Source organism: Electrona antarctica, assembly GCF_951216825.1.
Source record: "Electrona antarctica genome assembly, chromosome: 3".
NCBI classification, from domain to species: domain Eukaryota; kingdom Metazoa; phylum Chordata; class Actinopteri; order Myctophiformes; family Myctophidae; genus Electrona; species Electrona antarctica.
The window spans coordinates 44587521-44612658 of NC_136808.1; the positions used below are offsets into that span (position 1 = coordinate 44587521).

General features: G+C 42.0%; 1 protein-coding gene across 2 annotated transcripts in view; it reads right to left on the reverse strand.

Moving 5' to 3' along the window:
- The window catches only part of gpc5a (glypican 5a), a 112285-nt gene that overhangs the window by 81590 nt on the left and 5557 nt on the right, over window positions 1–25138 (reverse strand). Inside the window, exons 1-2 of one of the 2 annotated variants that reach the window (XM_079496554.1) lie at window positions 24799–25103; window positions 21039–21200 (exon numbers count right to left, since the gene is read on the reverse strand). In XM_079496554.1, the coding sequence (XP_079352680.1) occupies window positions 21039–21200; window positions 24799–24949 (313 nt within the window). In that variant the 5' untranslated portion in view covers window positions 24950–25103. Of the gene's footprint in view, window positions 1–21038; window positions 21201–24798; window positions 25104–25138 lie in introns of those variants that run through there. The other variant, XM_079496555.1, reaches the window with a different exon arrangement.

Consider the following 25138-nt stretch of genomic DNA (forward strand, 5'->3'; position numbering starts at 1 on the left):
CTCTATAGGCAATATCCGGCTGTGTGTGTGTGTGTGTGTGTGCGTGCGTGCGTGCGTGCGTGCGTGCGTGCGTGCGTGCGTGCAACTAAACAGTGGGGGATAGAGATCCAACATCCAGCAGCAGGCAGCATTAATGTTCACAGCAGGACTATGAAAGCTACTAAGGCAGGATCAGAAAATACACTTCCAACTGGCCACCAGCAAATCTGGACCAAGTGTAAAGCTGATTTGGGTTGGAGATTAGACAGAATGTTGGAATAGACATAATGAACTTTCCTCTGAGTGAACTGCTACAATGTACAGTCTGCCCGCTCCTTAGAGGCTTTTAAGTCTTTGCTTAAAACACATCTCTTCTCCCTGGCTTTCAATGTTGTTTGACCTAATTAACCTGTCTAAATACTTGTGTTGCTTCGATGTTGTTTTTACTATGCTATTTGTGTTGATTGTATGCTTGTTTTATGATCGTGTTCAAGGTTCAAGGTTCAAGGTTAGCTTTATTGTCCTTTGCGGGAAATTGGTTTGCAGCCAGATCATAGTAAAAGCACTTTGGTTGACCTTCTGGTCTTTGTAAATGTGCTCTATAAATAAAGTTTGATTTGATTTGATTTGATTGATACATATTTTCTCACTTTATAATACCATCCTTATATTTGATACTTTTCACTCTTACCTGTTGCATATACGTTTTTCTTCTATGTCTGAGACCAATTGACCAAGTCAAATTCCTTGACTTGGACTTGGTCAAGAGGAGTATCAGAATCAGCTTTATTGTCACATCACAGATTCTAATACATGCCCAGTGTCATTTCGTTACTATAGGGGTTAACAGAATACTGTAAATGAGGTTGTGTAGCTACATTACATAGTATTATACTGGGGGGGACAGGGGCACCAAAACAGAATGTCTCATGCATTTTCTTCTGCAGTATTAAAACCAAAAGCCATGGCAATTCCCACACCATCATGTGCTTGTCATGGGTTGTAGGGCAGTGGCCAGGGTGAAAGCTCAGAGCCGCCTATAGGGGGGTCTGAGGAGGGGCGCCACTCAGTAGGGGGTTTAAGATGTTGAGAACAGTATATTACGCAGTTAAATACAGAGTATTCATTTAACCGTGAATGTGTAAAAATAGACCCATAAGGGTACATTTAAAATGAAAATGACACTCCAGATTTACAGTGTATGCAGTGAGTCGGAGAGATTGACCGTGAGCGAATGCCCCCCTGGTGAGGGGATCTTGAAGGCTCAACAGAGGATAGTTTGGCATGCCTGCAGGCAGTCCACCTCAAGCAGACAGAACTTTACACACAAGGCACCAGCAGGAGAGACAAGATTGTGTCCTCCAAGCTCCAACAGAACATTACTTGGTAAATAATAAATAAAAAATAGAAAATATGTCCTTTTGATGGAGTGTTCAAGAGAAGGGGGTGATATAGGGAGTGAGAGAAACATTTAGGATTTAGGGAAGGAAACCACACTGAAATAGTCACACCAGAGAAAAACAAACCACTACCACCTAAAGAACAGTTTGCAACACAACGACCCATTTATCAGATTAATTTTTTTATAGTTTTTTTTTTTCAGTTCCAATTTTGTCTAATCATTTGTTTGTGTCATCACTTCCAATTTCACTTGTTTAATCTGTACCCTGTCTGAGTGCTCTATCCTGATTGGAGAAAATTGGTATCCCGACCTGAAATTTCTATTTAATAAAGAGCTGGAGAGACAAGGAGACAAAAGCAATGAGTGCTATCAGAATAGAGCCATTTAACACATATTTTAACCAAAGAAAATCACCCTACCTATAATGTACGATATATGACTGAAGCTGTGATTGTATCGATGCCGGTATGGTACTTTGTGCATTAATGGAGGAACAGCATCATGAAGAACAGTTAGCCGTCTCAGCAGTATTAATAAATTACTTTGCACCAAAAAGAGGAAGTGAGCCGAGGAGGTAAATTGCTTGCAGACTTGTGCCAGAAGTCAGACTCCAGGGTGAGCCTCGAGAAAAAGAGAAAGTGGGGGTGGGAGATGAATAAAGGTACTAACTAGGGGACACACAGTGAAGTGTATCAAAGTACTTATAACCAAAAACTCTTAATCTAATTTTTTTAAGTGAGCCAAACATTCCTCTTTAATTCTACCCTAAAGACAACTCTTATAAGTAAACCATGCTGTATCCAATTTAATCGTCATTTTCACCTTAAAAGCCACTACCCAGCTTAGAGTGGAAAATATAAGCGCTTGTTGTTTGTAGCTGACAGCTAAAATCAGCTTGATATTTGAGTATATCCCCCATATGTGACTGCATAATGCATATCGCCATTAAGATAATCCTAATTTTAGTTTATTTTTTATATATAATTGAAGTGTTGTTGGTATGTTGTGGACCTCCGGTTGCTCGATGCGTGGCGGAAGATTTGGATTGGTTTGGTGGGTCCACAATATTAAATTTCATTCCTCAAAGAATTCCTTGTAGACTAATCTGAAATAACCTGTCCTGAACCCATATTAAGCATTTGTCTTCGGTACTTTGAAATGTTCAACCAGAGAAAACACCAGATGTTTTAAATACATATCTCTGTAATGTATATGATGAAATTTAAAATGGAGGTCCAGCAGACTGCTTCTTATGCTATCTACTATACACCCTACACAATCTGGGAACCCATGGGCAAAAGCAAAACAAAGGAAAAACAGCACCCTCTTTTCCTTGAATTTGACGTTAGTCAACAGTCTTGTCTCGAGAGAATACAAGCTTCATGAAGAGCTGTCGAACACCCTAGCAACATCTGGTGTCTCCAAGTGGTCTCTGTCGACAGCTCACTGACACTGCCTCATCAGGGAAATGTGTGTGCATGCGTACGTGCGTGTGTGCCTGTTGGTTGGTTCGTCAAAATAACAACTGAAATGGTATAAAAATAGAAAACATTAGAAAATCCATTAAAGACGTTGACCACATACAATATGACTTCATTTACCAGAACAATGACATCTGAACCAATTTGTCTGGAGAGATGATCCTAAAATGCAATTGTTAAGGGACTACCTAAAACATCTATGGCTTTCAATTAGGGAGACAGTATCAATCACACTAAAAGGGTCTTCTAATATATACATCAATCCACAACCCCACAACCCCATTGCATGGTACCATGCTACATCATACCTAATAAACTGACAGCTGATGTTTTAATGCTTGGAATCTTGGCCATAATTCAGATGTATTAGGTCATTTTACAACAATCCCAAAGCCCTTTCGATTTAATTCTACAGTAGCTGAGCATTCCCCTCCATGTCTAAAAAGCTTTTCAATCCTCTCCAATTGTCTTCCTTTCTTCCTTAATTGCCGCAGCTCTCATTTTCCATACTGAAGGATGATCCAGTTAACTAACAGAAGCAATTCATCCGGTGGTGAGTTATGGTAAGGTCAAGGCTTCTGGTAATAAGCAAAGAAATGGAAAAAAGGAACAGCCTCATGATTCATGTCACAGTTTAGATGCAGTCTTCGAGGACAGGCGTGGAAATACTGTTTTTGTCCACCAGAGAGCGACACCTTTCATTGTAGCATGGCTGTATTTATTTAGTGGTGCATTAATGTAAAATATCTATGTGGACTCTAGGACTGTATACAATTGATCAGTGTGTAGCCTCGGTACCCAGGCTTTTATTTCCGTTCGCATTCGGCTCCAAAAGAAAGGCCTGGGGAAACCCATTGGAAAATCTGGAATAGGAAGCCCACTTCCTTGTATTTCGCTAACCAATAACCTTTTTTAACCCCTTGAGGTGACGTCAGTCAGTGTTCTCCGCTGTTTTCTAAGTGTGGAGGGGAGGGGAGGGGAGTGGCAGGTGTTCAGATCGGTGAACCAATAGGATCCAACGCCTGTTTTCGACCGGCACCCGCCATAGACCAGAAATCACACAGGCTATGCCAGGCTAATCAGTGTGAGGCAGAAGCAGCTGTCAGCCTGTCACCCACACTCCTGACAAATGGTTCATAACTTTTCGTAATGCATTCTGTAAATGGATAATTCCTCACACAAACAAAGGTTTGTGTGGCGGAGTGGCACTTACATTTTCCTACATAGAAAGTATGTGGCTTTAATCAACTATAATCCTACTACTACAATGTGCTATTGGGTGTAAAGGTGGATCGACATAACATACCTTTCCTTTCCACTGTCATTGTAAAAGAACATTTTCATTCATCATTAAGGCAGTTTAAATTGTTAGGAAACTGCAAAACAGCACATCAGATCTCTTTGTTAAAACCTCCAAGCTTTACAATACATGAACATTGCCTATTCTGCCCATTCTGCATTCCCAGACTATTCCCATCTGTGAGTGATCTCTCTCTCTCTCGTGCCGGCTTTGGCGGCTTGCGCACACACAGTCGCTTGTATGTATGCTTGTTGAAACATATGTGTCACTTAGGCATTGGGTCTCAGCAGCCTGACTGACCCAATGAGAAGGTCACTGAGGCATTGGGCCAGTCAGCAGCCTGACTGACCCAATGAGAAGGTCACTGAGGCATTGGGTCAGTCAGCAGCCTGACTGACCCAATGAGAAGGTCACTGAGGCATTGGGTCAGTCAGCAGCCTGACTGACCCAATGAGAAGGAAGGTGAATATTTGTAGCTTAAGGCCTCTTCAAATAGACTGCAAAGGACCAAGGGTGAGTCTCCCCCCTCTCTCAATTAAATTCAATTAAATTCAAATGAGCTTTATTGGCATGAGAAAACATTGCCAAAGCAAAAGTGGAACAAAACAATCAAGATAAAACAATAAAATAAAGCTGGAGAGAGGGGGGGGCAGGGGAGAGAGAGAGGGGGGAGACAGGGGACAGGGGAGAGAGAGAGAGGAGGGGGGGACAGGGGACAGGGGAGAGAGAGAGAGAAGGGGGGGACAGGGGACAGGGGAGAGAGAGAGAAGGGGGGGACAGGGGACAGGGGAGAGAGAGAGAAGGGGGGGACAGGGGACAGGGGAGAGAGAGAGAGAAGGGGGGGACAGGGGACAGGGGAGAGAGAGAGAGGTGGGGGGCAGGGGGGGAGAGAGAGGGGGGGGGGACAGGGGAGAGAGGGGGGGGGGGGCAGGGGACAGGGGAGAGAGAGAGAAGGGGGGGATTCACTCACGTAATAACCCGAGTAATGCTGGGTACCGAAACCTGAACATGATGATTGACATCGCAAAGCGATGCGGTGTCAGTGAAGTAACCCCAGCAACACAGGGCGAGCTGATTTCTATCACAAGCAGGTAGGGATGAAAACATTAAGAGAGCTTGTTGAGATGCACATGACAAGAACTCTATAATGTGTTTGATGTTGTTAAAAATCTAAACCTTTCTTTGGTGCTTCTGTACTTCCAGGTTCAAAGCATTCTGATGCCAACGAGTCAACCTCAGAGGAACACAAACACAGCTTTTATTAATGTGATTCATCTGCTTTGAATGGCAGTGAAGTTGAGTGAACCACAAGAGAGATCCATCCAGTGACATCTGATAGGCCACAGCAAAGTCAGGGCCTCTATGACTTCAATCAACACAATGGAAGTCAGTTCTTCACAGGATCGTATGGGAGGTATAGTCACCAACCAAGTATGCTGTACACAGAGTGAGTCAAAACAGACAAAAAGCTTCCATTGTGGTCCATTGTACTTAATTCATCAGAGCATGAGTTACTATTTTCTCTTCACAATTAAATAATTTGCCTTTCCATATGTCGCGTCAGTCCAATAAATTAGGGTAATCTCATGGCATAACTGTGTCTCAGGCAACCAACCTGAAGCTGTGTCATACTTAGTTAGCCTAACAGCCCCTCAACACATTCTACAGAATAACAAAATAAACCTTTTACTGCATGTATAAGAAGCAGCGATAGGCGATGCTACAGGCAGTTATAATGCCTCACTAATTATTGTGTATGAACATCCTTTTCTTTTCCTTCTTATGGTATAGGCTTGTGTTTGAGACGTAAGAGAAAGTGTTCACATCTGAAAATGTTAAGCAAATTTCATTTTACACTGCAATAAAGCTGTGCTCGATCATAGAAATCCTTGGCCAGGCTATAGTCTCAAGACAAATATTGTACTATGTTCATGCTATTGCTATGCTAGAGTAGCCTGGCCCCAGCTTCAGCTTAACCTGACTCTGCCAGATTGCGGCAGTATTGAGTTCACAAGTTCCCTCCTCCTGCCTGCATCTGGGCTCTCTCAAGCCGAAACGATGAACCGGAAGCAGCGGGACAAAAATCTGATATCTCTATAATAATTTTGAGTTGTAGTCTTGTTAGGTTGTGTTTACATTTGCGCTGTGGCACAGCTTCAATATGTCATCAGTCTCGCGTTGATCCCGCCTTTAGCGGCCGCTAGTACATCTCTCCCCAGAGAGACCAGACTCTCCCTTCTGGCAGAATGCAAATGTTGTCCAGCAGGGGGAGTGGTTCTACCAGGCTAGCTCCAGCTACCCACGGCCATTAAAAAAAATATGTTCTGGCAATTCAAATTAATTCATCATTGAATAATGAAGTGAAACGAAATGAAAATTCAGACTGAGTGTCAGGCTAATGCTAGAGGGTATCACACTGTTATGTCCCTATATGGTGGTCTAGGTAGGGTACCACCATACCCTAGACCACCATACCAAAGGAGAAAGAGAGAAAAATAGAGAACAAATATCTAAGAAAAGGTAGTATAGTAGAAGAAAAGGCATGTAGAATGGCCATTTTGATCTTATGTCATACACAGGTTTGAAAATGTCTGGATATGCTGAAAGGGGTACATGGTGTTGGTAGGCACTAGGCAGTGAGAAAAGCAGGCTGCTGTCCACACACAAACAGCTTCAGAAAGTGCAGTGCATTATGAACACTATATCCATACCTGACTACCGCTTCACAAGCCAGATGACACAAAGAAGATACAGAACATATATGCCACAGAACATAAAACAGTAAGCATTAAATGCGTATTAAATGAAAATGTACTACAGCCCTAACCCTAGCTACATACACTTGTGCCCCACCCCGCGCACTTGCACACACACACACACACACACACACACACACACACACACACACACACACACACACACACACACACACACACACACACACACACACACACAAGCTTCTCTCTTACAAGATTACAAGAAGCACTTGTGCCTTGCTTTCTTGACCCACCCACCTTCTTTTCCTGAACAGCATATTAAAGGCCATGTCAGCCATCTCAGTGGAACTCTGAGCTATTTGAAGTATTGGAGAGCTGCAACCTGATCCTCAAATATTGACTCTAAGGCCTCACTCACACTGTTGCAACATGCATACAACATTTGTCTTACAAGTGTCTTGTCCGTGTTTAATGGCCGCCCCAATGCATTTCCAATGGAAGTCACATGGTTTGACAAAACATTTTTGTTTGATGCGGGGGAGGGGGGCACAACACAGCCATCAAACAAAAATGTTTTGTCAAACCATGTGACTTCCATTGGAAATGCATTGGGGGGCGGCCATTAAACACGGACAAGACACAAGACAAATGTTGTATGCATGTTGCATCAGTGTGAGTGAGGCCTTAAGCCTTCAGGAGCAACACGAGGGCCAGGCAGGGAGAGACCGAGACAACAACAAGAGACAGTTTGTGATCTGTCATCTGTCACACATCATTTGATTCTCGTCGGACCTGCTTCATCAGCAGTGGAATACTGCTCAAGTACTGTACTACTTAAGTCTATTCGAAAATAGACGATTGCTACGCGTTGTGAGCTTGCAGATCGGCTATTTTCAAAAACATTTGAGGACTTTTACTTTGGTACTTTAAGTATATTTTGATAGAGCTGACAATCTTCCCTTCTTCTCTGGAGTCCTGCCTCAAAGCAGACCAGAGGTAGAAAACTGGCGTTCCCTGATGTCATCGCTAGGGACACAGGCATCAGTAAGCAGGAACTGGGGATGGCCATGAAGGACCGGGAAGTCTGGCATAATATTGTGAAATCCACGATCTCGACCGCGGTCGAAAAATGATGAATGATGATATTTTGATGCCATAATTTTTGTAATTTGAATGAAGAAAGATTTTTACACTGTGGTAACTTTTATTTAAGTCCAAAATCGGAGTACTTCTTCTACCACTGTTCATATACCTACTACAGTACTACACGACCAGAATCTGCAGATAAAACCTTTTTTGCTTTTCTAATGCAGACACAACTTTCAGAGATAAAACTCTGAAACGTATCCTCTCCTCTGTCTAAATACATCAGCATATAAAGCAACATATACATAGGTCCACTCGGTAGTTGGCTTTGGTCGAACGGACATTACGAACAGCGCACATGGTAATATGTCATAGATATGTCATGGGTTACTATGTCACTGAAGTCCAAGATCCACATTGGAGACATCAATTATGTTTCTATGTAGATTCCGAGATTCACAGAATTTCCACATTTTGATCATTAATTGGTATAGTGTAAAAGTGGCTATTGATTGCATTTAAGAGTTCACTTTTTCTTCCCAACTGAAAGCATCCATGAATAAATCACAGTCCTGTGGCCCCGAGTTAACCCTCCCTTCTCTGAGACACACTCCTGCAAAACCTCTGTGTTACAAAACAATGAGCCCTTTATTAAAGATGGAAGGGAATTTTGTTTGGCCTTTTGTTTTTTTACCTTACAGGCACCATTTCTGCTTACTAGTGAGAGAGTCCACTGCTGTATGTGGTGCTGTTGGTGCTGTTGCATACAAAGGTCTAAAGTCTGGGCTGATAAAGGACTGTTGGCTTTGGCAGTATACACTTCCCAAACTATCTATTTTGTTATGTCCTATACGCATGTGTGTGTGTGTGTGTGTGTGTGTGTGTGTGTGCACTGTGCAGGCACGCGCACACACAGACACAAACACAAACATGCAAGCACGCATGCACAGAATTGCACGCGCGTTTCACTTGTTGCCAACTGGCTGATTTACACAGTAGATCAGAGCAGGCAGGTATACTGAACTCAACCGTTCCACTATAAACAGGTATACTGAACTCAACCGTTCCACTATAAACAGGGGGTCTTTCATATTCACTCTGCTGCAAAACCAGCACTGGTTACCTGTGTGTGTGTGTGTGTGCGTCTGTGTCTGTGTGTGTGTGTGTCTGCTGTGTGTGTGTGTGTGTGTGTGTGTGTGTGTGTGTGTGTGTGTGTGTGTGTGTGTGTGTGTGTGTGTGTGTGTCTGTGTCTGTGTCTGTGTGTGCGTGTGCGTGTGCGTGTGCGTGTGTGTGTGTGTGTGTGCGTGTGCGTGCGTGCGTGCGTGCGTGCGTGCGTGCGTGCGTGCGTGCGTGCGTGCGTGCGTGCGTGGGCGGTTGTGGTGTTTGGCCATGCACATGAGACGCACACAGCATGTGCTTTGTGAAACATAAAAACAGAACTCAGGCACAATGATAGACTTGTAGGGGTGTTGGTGAAACAGAGTATTGTTGGTTTTGGTGAAAAACAGTTTGAGATGAGGTGAAAAACCCCACAGTAATAATAGATAGCATCAAACAATTCACATTGTCATGTTGATTTCTGATCCATTTGACTGTTTGTTTAACTACAGCGATGGTGCTTGTATGTTAAAGTGTCATTTCACACACTTTTTAAACTTGTAAACCTGTGATGTGAGAGTTGAGTTGACATACCACTACACAAAGAGACATTCAGGGTTGCCCCACACTCAGCAGGCTGACTAGTCAGTGATTCATTCATTCAAATGTATATAGTTCTTCGAAGTTAACTTGGCCACGTCCTGAATAGATCTGTCATTACAGTTGCAAATGCCAATTTTGAATGGCTAATAAGACATTCCACCATTCCTCAATCCTCATTGGAGTAAAAACACTGAACAAACTGGTGAACGAATCATTTGACACATCCTTTTAGTGACATTTACTTAATGAATCAGTACATTGGAAAAAAATGGGGGAAAAAATCCCATCATGTCGTCAACCGAGAAATTCGACCCTCCATCTCCAGATCCCCTACTGGCCAGAAGGTGCTAGGGAAGCCCCAAGTTCGCCAGCAGTCAGTGACACGCCACAATGCGGAAAATCCGCGATTTCTACTGCTGTTGCCATTCAACCTCAACACCAGCTGTTACTAGCCTTCCCTGAGTGTTCACTGCTGGCAGTACTGGGGGTCCCTGATAGCCACCGCTGTCAGGCGGGGAAGGGGTCATGACTGACACAACTAAAGTCACTGGCCAATCACCCAGAAGAGAGAGCTGTGCTGCTTTAGTTTATCGTAGGTTCATGTAAGATATTGCAGCTTGCAGCCCCTTACACCAGCTGACACATAAGGACTGCCCCCAGGTCCTGGCCCTAGGATTCTGGTGGCCCTAAGCAACCGCTTATATTGCTCATGGACAGCCCTGGGAATGCCACACAGCCTTACAGGAGGCATTCACTGGAACCTCCGTCCGGTATATCATCATGGACACGGGCGCCAGTGACAGAGGCCCGGACTCTCAGGAGGGGTGCTATCTCAAAGAGGGCTCCAAAATGTCAAAGAGCCTGAAGGTCAGGTTGACCGCCAGTGGCTCAAAACACTGATTTTCAAAGCTTTTTTTATACATTTTATTATAAACTTGAAAACTTTCTTATGAGTATACTTTTACTTTTGGTACTTTAAGTACATTTTCATGCCAATACTTTTGAACTTTTAAGTGCAAGTACATTTTGAATACTGAACTTACTTGTATTTCTAAATTGCAGTATCGATACTTAGCTTAAGTAAAATATTTTAGTACTTTTTCCACCACTGTGTAAAATAATATGATATATTTTGGTGTACAAACGCAACTTTTTGGCAGCTAAATGTAGGACTGGTTACCCCAGTCGAAAATGAGAGAGAGAGAGAGAGAGAGAGAGAGAGAGAGAGAGAGAGAGAGAGAGAGAGAGAGAGAGAGACACAGCTTTAAGTGCCAGAGTCAAAGTCAAATCCTAATGTCATAATAAACCTTTCACAGGCTTTCAAAGGCGACTCTGTGTGAAGTTGTTCAGGGATTCCTATGGCTGCCCTCAGGGAGCTGTTACTAGCCAGCCACTAGTGGGGGAGTCAAGAGGGCTGTCAAGACTTGAATAGACGGCCTGAGGAACACAGTGCGTCAGTGATTATACTTTGATGAATTGGATAATTACATTATATTCAAATGGATACCCTACAGCTGTCTAATTTGTCTCCAATGACCAACCTACAAAAGAGGTGCACTGGTTTGTTGATGAAAATTTAATTTCTAATTACAGTCAGCCACCGTAGTTGCTGTGCAGTGTACGAGTCCCATGTTACGTTGAGTGAAACTAGACTCAGACGAACCGACTGAAGGGAAAATGCAGGATATTTCCATGGGCCAAATGTGACTTGAAGCCTGATATATACTTTGCAATTTTTTGTTTTGCTTGACAAAATAAATAAATAAACCTGATCTTCAAGTGAAACTTTCACTTTCACTTTTCACAAAAGGGTGAAACTTTCATTTGAAAATCTTTTTCGTACGGCAAAAAGTCTGAATTATGCTTTATTCTGGAAAAACCTGCAGAAGAACCTGCAGATAACAAAATACAGCACATCTGTCACTTGTGCCCGGATGCTAATGCTAAAAGAGGACAATTATGTCATTATATCTGCTATGAGAGGGACAAGATGTCTGAGAGGACAGGAGGAAAGGGAAGAAGCAGACCATGGGCTTTGGTGTGTTTAGGATTTCATCGCCTAGACGACTACACCCTAATCCCCGGAGACTCCTTCCTTACTTAGGAAATGCTTCCTTCCTTCAGGGCTAAACAGAATAAGTGATTTCTGTTCTCCGGACAGCCACGGTAAAACGGAGAAACCTAAATTACCCCAAATGGTCCCACAAAAAGTAATATGCTTATGGTGCTGCATGGTGAACTGAAAATTAAAACAAGATGAAAAGATTGAACTGAGATACGGTATTAAGGGTGCTGAATTGTTCCTATGTTCTTGTTAAGTGTATACTACGTCAAGCCGCCACGTTCTGTTATGTTTTCACTAGTAACATTCTATTCATCTCCAGCAGTGATTTGATATAGTGTTACTAATAGGATTTTGGGTAAAAATGGACTCTGTGTAAATAGGAGAGCCTCCTCAATGAAATTAACACTCAGGACTTTACTTTGTAGATTACATTTTTATGAGCACTGTGTTGTTGAGAATCTTGAGATTGCTCAAAACACCACTGAGCCTTAGTGCGCCTGTCATTGCTACTAATAAATATAATACATATCGTCACTGTCGGGTGTGTTAGCTCTTGTTAATACACTTCATTCTTGGTTAAATATTTATAAAACACACAAATAGACTCGCTAAAAATAGCTGATCGATTCAATTCAATTCAATTCGATTCAATTACAGACCTGACATTGTCCCACCCTGAACAGTGGCACCGGAAAATCGCTTAGATCAATTATATTTAATTATATAGCTATATGATACTTTTTAAACTCTTGAGTGAAGTAGGACAAAAAGAAAATTGTGGAAAAAAACATAAAAAGTTGAAATACAAAGGTTTCAACTTGACAGCAACGCTACACAGTGAGAATCTCTCTGCACAGACATGACATGAGATGTTGGATTACCATACACTTCACTTCACTGCACAGCTAAGCACAATGTAGAGTAAATCTCTTAAAGGGAAAAGCACAAATAGAAATAAAGACAGAGTTCCTATGTATAAGCGTGCTGCTGTCTATAATCTAATCTTGAGTATATGGCCGGAAGACGACAGCCAGCAGCAATAAATCTCCAATTCAAATGGGCACACAATGTAAAGTGCTGACAAGTGATTGTATTTTTAAAGCGCATGTGTATGCAGTACAGCAGAGTAGGGTAGTGTTAGTGTGTGTGTGTGTGTGTGTGTGTGTGTGTGTGTGTGTGTGTGTGTGTGTGTGTGTGTGTGTGTGTGTGTGTGTGTGTGTGTGTGTGTGTGTGTGTTTGTGTGTGCGTGCGTGCGTGCGTGCGTGCGTGCGTGCGTGCGTGCGTGCGTGCGTGCGTGCGTGCGTGCGTGCGATTTCTGACATGTGCCCTATTGCCCCCTAAGAAACGTAGACAGATGGAAAAAAGAGGTAGCGTAACAGGGGCTCACTGCATGCATGCACACTCACACACACACACACACACACACCCACACACACACACACACACGCGGCACACACACACACATACATACCGGTACATAGATTCATGCTATGGGGCAACTGGCCATGTGTGCTTGCTATCTGTCCACCCACACTCTAAGTCTAAGGAAAGATTCAATATTTACACTAGAGTGTGAACTGACCTGTAGGAACCAGCTGTATGTAAACATGTTAGGTGTGTGTGTGTGTGTGTGTGTGTGTGTGTGTGTGTGTGTGTGTGTGTGTGTGTGTGTGTGTGTGTGTGTGTGTGTGTGTGTGTGTGTGTGTGTGTGTATATTTTTTTATTTAAAAAATGGTTATTGCTTATGTTATTGCTTTGTTTTTGACCACGTACATGTAATTAGCTCAAGAGAATGGTCCCAGGATTAGAAAGTGCTAAGCTAGCTAGTACGTCTAATACAGTAGCTGTTGGCAGGAGGAAAAACAGAATTGTTGTGGTTAGACCGGCGACATTGTTTCACTGCAGCAGCCCAAAAGGCCGGATTGTTGCAGGGTATTGACTCTGAATAATCCAAGCTTCACTCTAAATCCTCATCCTCTAACTTCAAACGCTGTGGAAAGACTTTCAATAGAGTCTGGCAACCGCCCAACTTTCTCTCCATCATTCTCTCATTCTTTCGCTCCTTCCTTTCTTGCTCTCTGTCCTCCCTTGGATAAACTGTCCGGACTTGAATCACAAAGCCATGCCCATTTCTGTGGGAATCTCGAGGAGGCCCAAGCTGGTGGGCAGTCGCTCTCTCTCTCTCTCTCTCTCTCTCTCTCTCTCTCTCTCTCTCTCTCTCTCTCTCTCTCACACACACACACGCACACGCACACGCACACGCACATGCGCACCCTCCTCTTGTAAGAAGTGACAACAAAGGAGGCACGGCTGTAGACCTGATGGACAAAGAGTGTTGACTAAATGAAAGGTCTGCATTTCTGCATCTCACACAAAAAACCAGAGAGCAGGTTAGAATGGATTTCATGGCCACTGTGGATCGGCCATGAAACACTATGAAATATAACAATAAACAATCAAGTCGTTACTGAAAATAATGTTATGTTTACACTTATATCTGTGGTACTAACAGTCAACGCAGGCCTGGCAAGCTGACAGTACCATTTAGAATCATTATTACCCGTTGTTTCAAGAGCTTATCCTGATTAAGAAGCTAAATGGGTTGAAAGATGACAACATATCCACTGACTTCAGCAATTTGATCTCGCAAACGCTTTATTATCTCTTCATCCCTGCCACGGTGCCACCATCGCTGGCACCACTCTCCCTCTCCAACAAAAGCTAAGATGGATTTATTCTCCCAGAGGGGGTCACAAGTAGAGGTGAAACAACACAGGAGCCAGAACAGTGCTGCTATAATACAACACCTTGTTAATGTTCTCAAATTTAAGACAGTATACAGTATATCATCGCAAGTCAATTTTATGGTGTTGTAGAAAGCTTATGCATATAATCTGTTCCTGATATAAATCATTGCTGTAAAAAAAATGCATAGGCTACCTCTACAGAGGTTAGCATGAACAAATGAATAAGGCTCGCAAACATATTTCCAAAATAGTGTCATGAAAAACTAATTTGAATGATCATTTCAATGTATGCTTTCTAGGCACAAAGAAATACATTGTGATAAATCAATTAATCCATGTCATTAATGCTGTGTAGAACTGGGTATTGTTGTTATGACAACAAGTAAAACTCTGTGTGGGGGTCCCCGGGGGTCCCCGGAACATCCAGACCCCCAGGAACGTGCCCAGGGGGCCGGGCCGGTTTCCGACGAGCCACTCCGCGTCCAAAACGCTTGGTGGTGAAAATATGCTATTTCCGTGCTCAGACCCAGGGACACAGCCAGGGACACAGGGGGTTCCCTGGAACATACAGACCCCCAGGAACGTGCCCAGGGGGCCGGGCCGGGCCGGTTCCGGCGAGCCACCCCACGTCCAAAACGCTTGGTGGTGAAAATATGCTATTTCCGTGCTCAGACCCAGGAACACAGCCAGCCAGCGACACACATAGCTGTCTATAGGAGTGGTTGCACCTCTCATAAACAAGGGGAACTAGAATCTAAAAGTCCTGCTTTCCTAGGAGTGCTGCTCCTAGCACGATTATGATATTATGACCAATATCCGATCTCCGATTATTTGCAGGGTCATTGCAGGGCCGATTCTGACAGATTCCGATACAGAAGACCACAATGGAAACAAGCCTAAGCCCTATAGGGGCTTGGCCCAAAGCCTGTTAATAAAGTATTCAATCAATCAATAAATAGCATAATACTTTTCCAAGTGTCTGTTTTCACAACTGAATGACTACTGAATGAGATGAGTACACACATTAAATGCAGATTTTTTATTTATTTTTTGCTGGTGTAAACAGATTAAATAATCTGTATTATTTTGAGACCATTCCGATATGGCCAATTCCGATTATGCTACAGATTAACCGGGCATCCCTAAATATAAGGAAACCAACATCAACATGTATGTAAAAGTAGAGTCCTATAAAAGGCAAGAAACTTTCCCTAACTGAGACAAGTAGCCAATTTGTGACCAATATAGAAACTTTACTGGAAGAGAACACTGGGTCAGTGATGCAGTGCTATTTTAGGTTTGTCACATCTCATTATCCGTCTTTGTTCAAAATGTACCATCTACAACTCCTGTTGTATATTTAAGCCTAGTTGAGACCAAATATTCGCCATGAAATAAAAATGTTTAAGCCATATGTATTTTCTGCAAAACAACAATGTGTCTCAGAGGCAACACTTAGATCTGCTATGATGGAATAGAGAGAAATCGGAGCTTCTCTTCTGAACTGAATTTGAATCAACCACTGACTTAATAAATACAGGCTTCTATTTAAAGAGTACCTCACACATACTGTACAGTACCTCCACCACAACTACCACACACAATTTACTTTCTTTGTATTTCATCCATTGTTTTAACACATTTGGCTACATAGAAACTGCCCTAAAGTCTAAAATTGGGTAGACAAATGACAGACTGACTAAAAACACCAAATCAAACTCAGTTCTTTCCTGTCCCCTCAATATAATTTCTTGCTCAAAGCAAAATGCCTTGTGCTTCTTTTCTATTATTCAACCCTTAACTCTGTATATGAATATACTATAATATCTGTAACTATTTATCTTTTTATCCAAAGAGTAATAGTGTGTTAAGGATAAGACTAATACACTATTGTTTTCCCAACATTTATTAAAGGACCCTGTGACAGTGACAATCATGTTAGGCAGTACACACAAACATCACTGAGCAGGTCCAATATGGAGCAGTTGTTGGTTCAGTGCCTTGCTCAAGTAGCCTGGTAGAGAGAGAGAGAGAGAGAGAGAGAGAGAGAGAGAGAGAAAGAGAGAGAGAGAGAGAGAGAGAGAGAGAAAGAGAGAGAGAGAGAGACACAGCAGAGAGAATACAATTTAAGAGGGAATGAGAGACCGAAGGACAGAAAGCAGACTGGCAGAGGCGGGGAACCACCCACATGGCATTGTACTATGCAACCATTCAGATTTTACAAAGCCTAAGCAATTAGTCAAGAAGACGCTCTGTCCTTCCATTATGAGGAGGAACTAAGTGTGGAATCATATGTATGGGAAGCACGGAGGGACACAAATGCCTGGCAAAGCACTCTCCCAGATCTTAAGACCAAAGTACAAAAGGATTGTTACGCTGTTCAAGTGACGACATAAAAGAAACACAATTTGTGTATTTAATGTGTCTTCCCATCTAGGCAGGGCTCAGCGATGCTGAATTAATGAGGGTGGATGGTTATTTGACTTCTCTCGTGTGATAGAAGGCATCCTGAGGTTTCCTTCCACTAATTCCCATGGAAGAGAGCCAGTGCAGCCACAAAACATGTTGAAAATCATTGTTGCTGCTGTCGGGCAGATGAGTTATTTTTCAGGTTGTTGTTTTTTTCTTGTTGCATTATGATGTATCATGTGCTTATATGATGCTTATCTGTTATTTTAGCTATTGTTGAAAAGTTTGGAAAACCTTTCACCTATAACCAAAATAGGGACACCAGCTTGAAAGTGGCTAGGTCTGTCAGTTTGTTCTATAAGCAATTAAAAGTATTAACAAGCGCAAGTTGTGACTGAATAATAACTACATTGGATCCATTGGAACCGAGGTCTGTTTTTAGAAAGAAAGAAAGAAAGAAAGAAAGGTTTCTATTTATTTGTCACACACGCACTACAGTGGGGTAGAGGAAAGAGGGAGAGCTAGTAGGAACGATGGGGGGTGAAGACAAAAACATCTAATTTACTGGTAGTCTGCAAGCGATTGACAGCCTGCACTCTAATTTGAGAAACAACAGAGAGTACATACAGTATGCTGTGCATTTACAACCATGGGGAGGAAGGAGAAGGAGTTAAAAGGGGAAGGCTAATGTGCCCATTTGTTATGTGCAAGGCCTTCAATTAGGCGTCTTTATTTGATGCAGCTGGAGACAATGATTCAGCACCCGGGCAAGAAAAGAGAAGAGAGCGATGGAGAAACAGAGAGAAGGGAGCAGGGTGGAAGGGAGAACACAGATACAGACAGATAACAGCCTCAGACACTAGAGTCTAGAGATATTAGGTTAGTCTATAAAATGCTCCTCAAAGTGGTTCACCAAGGGGGGGTTTACAAAACTCTTACAGTTAATGCTCATCTGCTGGTAACAATGAAAAGCAGTACCATGAATCTCCTATATGTAAAAGGAAACACGCACGCACGCACGCACGCACGCACGCACGCACACACGCGCACTCACACACACACACGCACCTTTAATATATATATATAAAAAACTGGCTGCTCTCATTTTTTGCATTTCTGAGCGCTGTGCCACAGCATTTTCAATATATTGTCCTCAAATGAACTTGACAACCATCAAAGTCATTTCACAGCCAAGACATATCTGGTGATATGTAGCTGTGGTGATTAAAAAAAAAAGTTGAATAAAGATACTGGCGGGATACTGTCAAGCAGATGCCCTTTCAAGCTTTTGAGCATATAACCTTTTTTTACTATCTCTCTTGGTCAGTCAGCAGCATATATGTGTCCCCAGATAGTATTTGTCTTTCATGTGTCTTAAAGGTTCCTGCACATTGTCCACACAACGCACAACTATGTGGCCTGCTGAGTGGGTGTTCAGGGGAGTTCTTTTTTCTCCCACTCAGGTTTGCCTTTCATCCATAGCAACCGAACTGTGCTATCCCAGAACCCTGCGGGGCCGGAGTCAAACACGACCCAGGAGTCACTGTTATGTGAATCAACTGGCATGATGACTGAGAAAGTGTCTACATCGTCAAACACAATAATAATGGCTTGAAGCTATGAACAGATGTGATCAAGGAAATGTCTTCCTTTCTTTGCAACGCCACTCTAATTCAAAGGATGGTCCGGAAACCAACGCTTTATATTCTGTAAAACAGCACGAGGAATCTGTCAAATTTTTCCCGCACAGTTAGTGTTACTTAGTTTTTCTGTATTTTCTGGCTATGGAGTATGTAATGGATGTGTAGATATGGTCAGTTCTCGTGCAGCAGTCAGGAGCTACATGTCATGTTGAGGACAACACACACACACACACACACACACACACACACACACACACACACACACACACACACACACACACACACACACACACACACACACACACACACACACACACACACACACACACACACACACACACACACACACACACACACACACACACACACACACACACACACACACACACACACACACACACACGATTAGACAATTTATTTTGTATATCTAAGTACTGTATTGACCCACGATTGCTATTGCCAGGGCTTGAGTGCCAGTATAACTGTAACACATAGATGGTTAAGGAATACATCCATGTTTGTTCACTAACAGGAGTCGTTGCTGACAAGGAATTCCGTTTGGTTTGGCAAGAATGCCACTGCCAGCCAATCCAGTGGTGAAACTAAATGACTGTTTGTTTTCTTGTTTTTTTTGTTTTCTATTTGCAGTATTTTCAAACAGCAACCCATTCCTATAAAACCAGTTTGATTTTCTGGTGCATGTTTAGGCTTTTATGGAAAAGACAGAAACAACCAACACTGTATATTGGTGGTTATTGTTAACCACATAAGCGCTGCCTATTATATACTATTATACACAAATAGTGGATCTACAAACTCACATTGCATTGAGTTTGTAGATGAGCTTTTTTATTTTTTTCATTTTACAAGTATGATTTTGAAAAGATTTATGTATTTCCCCAAAATACAACAGGGTTAATATGGTTAAATATGTCCTTCATTGACAGACCATGAAGGACTGACCATTAATGTATTGTTTATTTAGCTTGAGTAAGGGGCAGGAATAATCTTCTTCACGCTCCTTTTTGGTCATGGAATGTGTTCATTGAGTTGTTTTGAAAGTGAATTGCTATGCATTTCCATGAGCAGAACAAATATTGAAATTTAAGAACCTGACCGACCGACGGGTGACAGAAGTCCAGATGTTATTCCTTCTTTAAATGAAATCCCCTTGTACTACACCCCAGCATACACAAACTCAACCACTCTTTACATAACAGTTTTGCCTGTTAGAATGAGTGCAATGAGAGACAACAGGCTCTATAAACTTAACCAAAGACTGACTATGAATTCAACTTACAGTGGACACATGAAAAAGCCTGGGTGAAAAACACTGCATTCGTACACAACTCTCCTACAAATCCTCCGAGTTCAGTAGGTGGAGGATAAGGATAACACTATATCTTTAAACCGAGAGAGATCGTTAAAGTGAATTGGTTTAATGATATGTCTCAGACTGTATGTAGTCATAACCTCTGTATTCAAAGCCCACCCATTTCAGATATCATATGACAGCTCCCGGGCCTGACTGGGTGAGCTAACCTACAGAAGGCAGGGAGAGCACACAGACAGGGGCATGTTTTTGCCTGCAATCCTACTGTCACTCATTGCTAAAGAGCTAAGGGATGGAGAGAGGACTGAAAAAGGGAATGAGGTTAAGACCATAAGGAATTTGGGGGCTGATGACCACTTTGGCGTGCAAGCCTGTGTACAGCTTAACCCAAACTAAGAAAACCAAATACGTAGGATGCATCACACTGATCATGATGATGATGATGATGATCATCTGAGATTACTATAGTTAAGAGAAATGTGAGAAATCTAAAGTAGATACACAACGCAGAGCAAGAAGGCTCAGTACTCTGGCATATGAGCCTATAGGCGTATAGACTTTTACAAAGATGTTTGCATGTGGTGGACAGGATAATTACTTTGTAAGCATTTGAAATAAGACATTTATAATTTACACAGTTTGCTTATCTTCTATCCACGTGTCCATATCTGTAAAAAAATAATAATAAAAAAAGTACACACACACACACACACACACACACACACACACACACACAAACCTGTATATTTTATTCTGGTTAGGCAGGACATATTTGGGTATTGCCTACACGTGTGCTCCTCAGTATATCGCTCATCCACCCCCTACAGTAGGCCTCCTGGGGCTCCTAACCACCACAGCCAAGCTATCTAATCTCATGATCAGTGTTAGTGGCAGACCTGGAAGGAAGACAGACCCGCTCTGTTTGTGCTGAAGTGTAGCCTCACTGCACACACGTGCACACGCAATACGTGTGCATACATAACCACACACGCGCACGCAAGCTGACTGGCCAATGACTCCACCAACAATGATCCTAAACCATGATGGCAGACAGACAGACATACATACAAAACACCTACACAGCATCTGGACACATGCAATTATCTTTATAAACAGCCGTGCACTTGTATAAACACATAACGGTGATGTGCAAACACACACAAATAAATCCTCACCTTGAAAAGCAGCCACATTGCGCGAGATGAGGAACTTGAGGCTGGAACTGGAGGTCTGGAGAACGTTCTGGAGGTCTCGTCTGGCTGCCACTTGGTACCTCTCCTCCATCTTTTTAGTGCAGCAGGTCAAGTTCTTGGACATGCATACCTGCAGGTCTGACCCTGAAAGGTAATCACTTATGTTATGAGATTGACACAGTATGGCAAGTTCCAGCTGTTATTATAGTATCAAAAATAATAAACAAAATTGGCAAAGAATGTGTCTGATAAACTATATGGCAAAACATATTGATTATACATTTTGAACGTTCAAATTAACATTAACAATTAACATCATGGCCGTTTAAATAGGGTGCAAAAGAAGTGCACATGGATTCTTACAATTTGATGGAGTAAATGGGGACATATTGGGGACAATCAAATCCATTGAGTCATGCATAGAATAGAATAGAATATTTTGATTGATTGTGACAGGTGTACAAAGTGCACCAAAATGGACCCTTAGGGTCCTTATGGGTCCATCTGGAATTAAATGAACAATGAGGATGTCATTGTATGGCCAAACAGAGAATATGTGTCTATGTATTTCCCATTGCTGAATGTGCTCTATACAAAGTTATGCTCAATGCATACTCTGTACAGTATACTATACAATAAAATATAAATATAAACTAATACAAACTAAATCAGGCCCTAGACTGAGACGGTGTTGCAGTGGACTGGGTATACCATAAGCTTTTAGTATTGCACAAGTCTGAACAAGTCGTGCAGGTGCTGAAACACTAAAAAAGACAGATTTGAGAGGATATCAAAATCAAAACGTTATCACCTCAACCAAGTGATGTTTCGGATTTTTGCACTGCATAGAAATGTAAGCAATCTGCACACATAGGGGACGATCAAAACATCTTAAAAGTTTGAACATACTCCTCCTCAGACATGCTGAGGCAAAGTGTAAAGAACTGCTGCCAAAGACATTATCAGCTCTATGTGAGGTTCAATGAGAACAGAGCTGGTGATGGCACATGTTGAGGAATTCTAACTCTTCCAGATAAGGAAACATAAAAGCAACACAGGTCTTGCTTTTTTAACCTACAAACTCTACCCAGATACTGTTTCCATGTCAATATCAAAGACCGTTTTCTCTCAAGGTGACAGACTAGTAGGCCTATATGGCCTGTTGTGTTTTCACCTAAACAGGATGCTGTTTATTATTAAACTCAGGGTAGTTCTGACTCAGTGGTCCAACATATTAGTAGTGCCCAGTCATTGGTAAAGGAAACAAAAGTTGAAAAAAAGCATGTTTCTATTTTGTTTTGTTTTGTTTGTTTATGTTAATACTACTACAAGCATTCCAGCTTCATCAGTTCAGTAACATTGTAGTAAACGGTCAAAAGCAAAGAATTTAAGACCCTATTGACAGCTGGTTTAACAAATAGCAAGCTCCATATATAGCTTTCAAAATGATAGAGGGCTAGAAACGAGGATTTTATCACACACCTTTCACCTCATATTGAATCAAGGTATGATTGACAGCACAGGAAAACCCCGTTGGTACAAAGACAAAAGAACGACCAATTGAAACAATTTAACGTTTCCACTACAGACACCTAAATCCTTCTGTGTGCTATATTTACAAAAGAACCAGGTGATGCATGTTCAATTGTTCATAGGAAATATCACCCATACCAAACCTCCATGGTCGAAACACGGTGGAGGTTGGGTAATGCTGCCTGTAGGGTTGCTTTGCAGCTTTTCTGGCACAATGAAATCAGAGGATTCAAGGCATTTTGGAGTAACATGTTCAGTCTAGTGGCAGAAAACTGGGTCTCTCTCTGTTGGAGATTGTTGCATTTTCAGATGGTCACCCTAAAGTTCAGGGTGATCATATAGTAGGCCTAGTTGTTGACATGTTTAGGGCCCATACATACAACTACTATGATTTAAGCAGAAATGATGGGCTTTTGAAGAGGGAGCAACCACTAATCCAGATCACTACTATGTCTATTTTTTGTGAGCGGTGCACACCGCTCCAATGACTGCCCATGTGTGTTCCTATGTCCCTATGTATGTTTGGAGTATGAACAGCTGCAATACCGCTGGGTGACCTAAACTGTCACTGTTGAGCAGCCTAAAAACACACACAGGCCAGGATGGAGGGCTTGACACAAGCATGTGTGTGCGCGCGCACACACACACACACACGCCACAAGTGCGTTTTTTTAGGTCACAACCAGTGGAAGGCAGCCTGTAAACAACACCAGAGCAGGGTAGTACAGTTGCAGAGGAACTGCCTTTCAACTACACTAGAAGACACAGGTTCACATCCTGTGTTTGCACTGGAGGCCATACCTTGATCAAGGAAGACTGGGAACAATACAACAGAATATCTGAAACAATGAGATCCCACTAGCACCTTTTCAACTTCACCGCCACAACAGCGTCCAGATTTAAATCCCAGACCCAGACATGAAGTAACTTCACTTAGAATGTTGGGAGTGATGATGATGGCCTGTGCAAGGGGATATTTAGAGGTTTTAGAGGCATTTGAGGGTTTTCAGTCCGTCAGATATGTTTCCTCACAGCAGCAGAGGAAGGGTGATGAAGTAAAAATGGAGTGGCTTGTGTTTGGCAGTCAGCATATTTTACAGTATATGGCTTTTCTTTCCAAGAGAAGAGGCTAGACAGCATGCGACCACATATCAACCAGATATTCCCAAAAAGTCCAGACTTTAAAAGCTGTCATTGGCAATGGACACTTGCCAAAGCTTGTTTTTCACTCATCCTTCTCTGGAAAAAACAATAGTAGGCCTAATACAGAATGAGAAAACACCCATTCAATACAAAGGTTTAAGCATTAGTAGCCTATGTGGTGTATTTGTATGTGCAATGAACAGCAAGTGTAATGATTCAGAATCATTTCACACAAATTAGTTATTCCTGTACAAGCCACTTATCCTCTGCTTCCAAAGCACTATAGAGTTGTTTTTCTTCTTCCCCTCACTCACCCACCACATGTAGATATCAACTGTCAGTGTAACTGTAGAAACTGATGGTCTACAGTTTTTTGCCTTTATACTGATTCTAGACTGTTCACTGTTACATTTGATTTGCATGGAAATGTCAATCATATATGCAGCCTTGCTGTTGGCACATGTGATGACGTTTGATTGAAATATTTATTAACAGTTTGCAGAATTACAGCACAACTCAATACAAAGACTGTTAACTGCGAGTGGACGACCCAATAAAGCATTACACTTGTTTACAAGAGGGTCCACCTTGTTCAATTCATCAAAACATTTAGAGACGTACACTGGATAATAAAGACAGAAAGACAACATCCACCTTCAAGCTGAAGAAAATCAGTCGCTCAGTGCCATATGAAAGGTTCGAACATTGAAATGCAAACTTTCAGACTTCCATTTCCATTCCAAAAAAAGAGTAGCCTATACAGCATATTCAAAATGTGGGCTATTTAAAATATAGTAAAGCAAATTCTAGCTCTGGTTCATAGCCCTAATTCTGCAATGCAAGGCAGAATTAAGCATTAGGGATATGGACCAGAGCGCTCTATAGGTTTCAAAATGTGTATTTATATTATAGCCTACACAGTAAGAGGTAACTCTTAAATCTATCTCGTAAATCTACTCAAAGAAACTCCTCGCTAGCAGCAGGAAAATATAGGATAAAAAAAATTACAGTAGCCTAACACATCGAGTGCCGCTAAGGTGCACTTTTGCAATTCAATCCACCATACCTGATTTTGGGTTTAAAGGCAATAATTTAATCGGTCCTATTTGCCTGAGCTGGAAAACTTTGCGCACTTCGTCGCAGCTGGTTGGGCTTCCAAAACTTAATCCGGTGCAACAAGCCAGGAACAAAATGTAGTTCAACTCTTGCAACCCCATTATAAAATCCCGGTTTACACAAAAAAAATGTGTATAGGTTTTAAGACGATGAAGCTCTTTCAAACCATAATTATTTCCTTAGCTTGTAAGGCTACTCAGGTGAGTCCCACATTTCCGATTTCACAGATCACCATAGGCTAGTGGTTTAAGGAAAGTATCCCAGATTCTTCAGTATGCTGTGCTATCTCT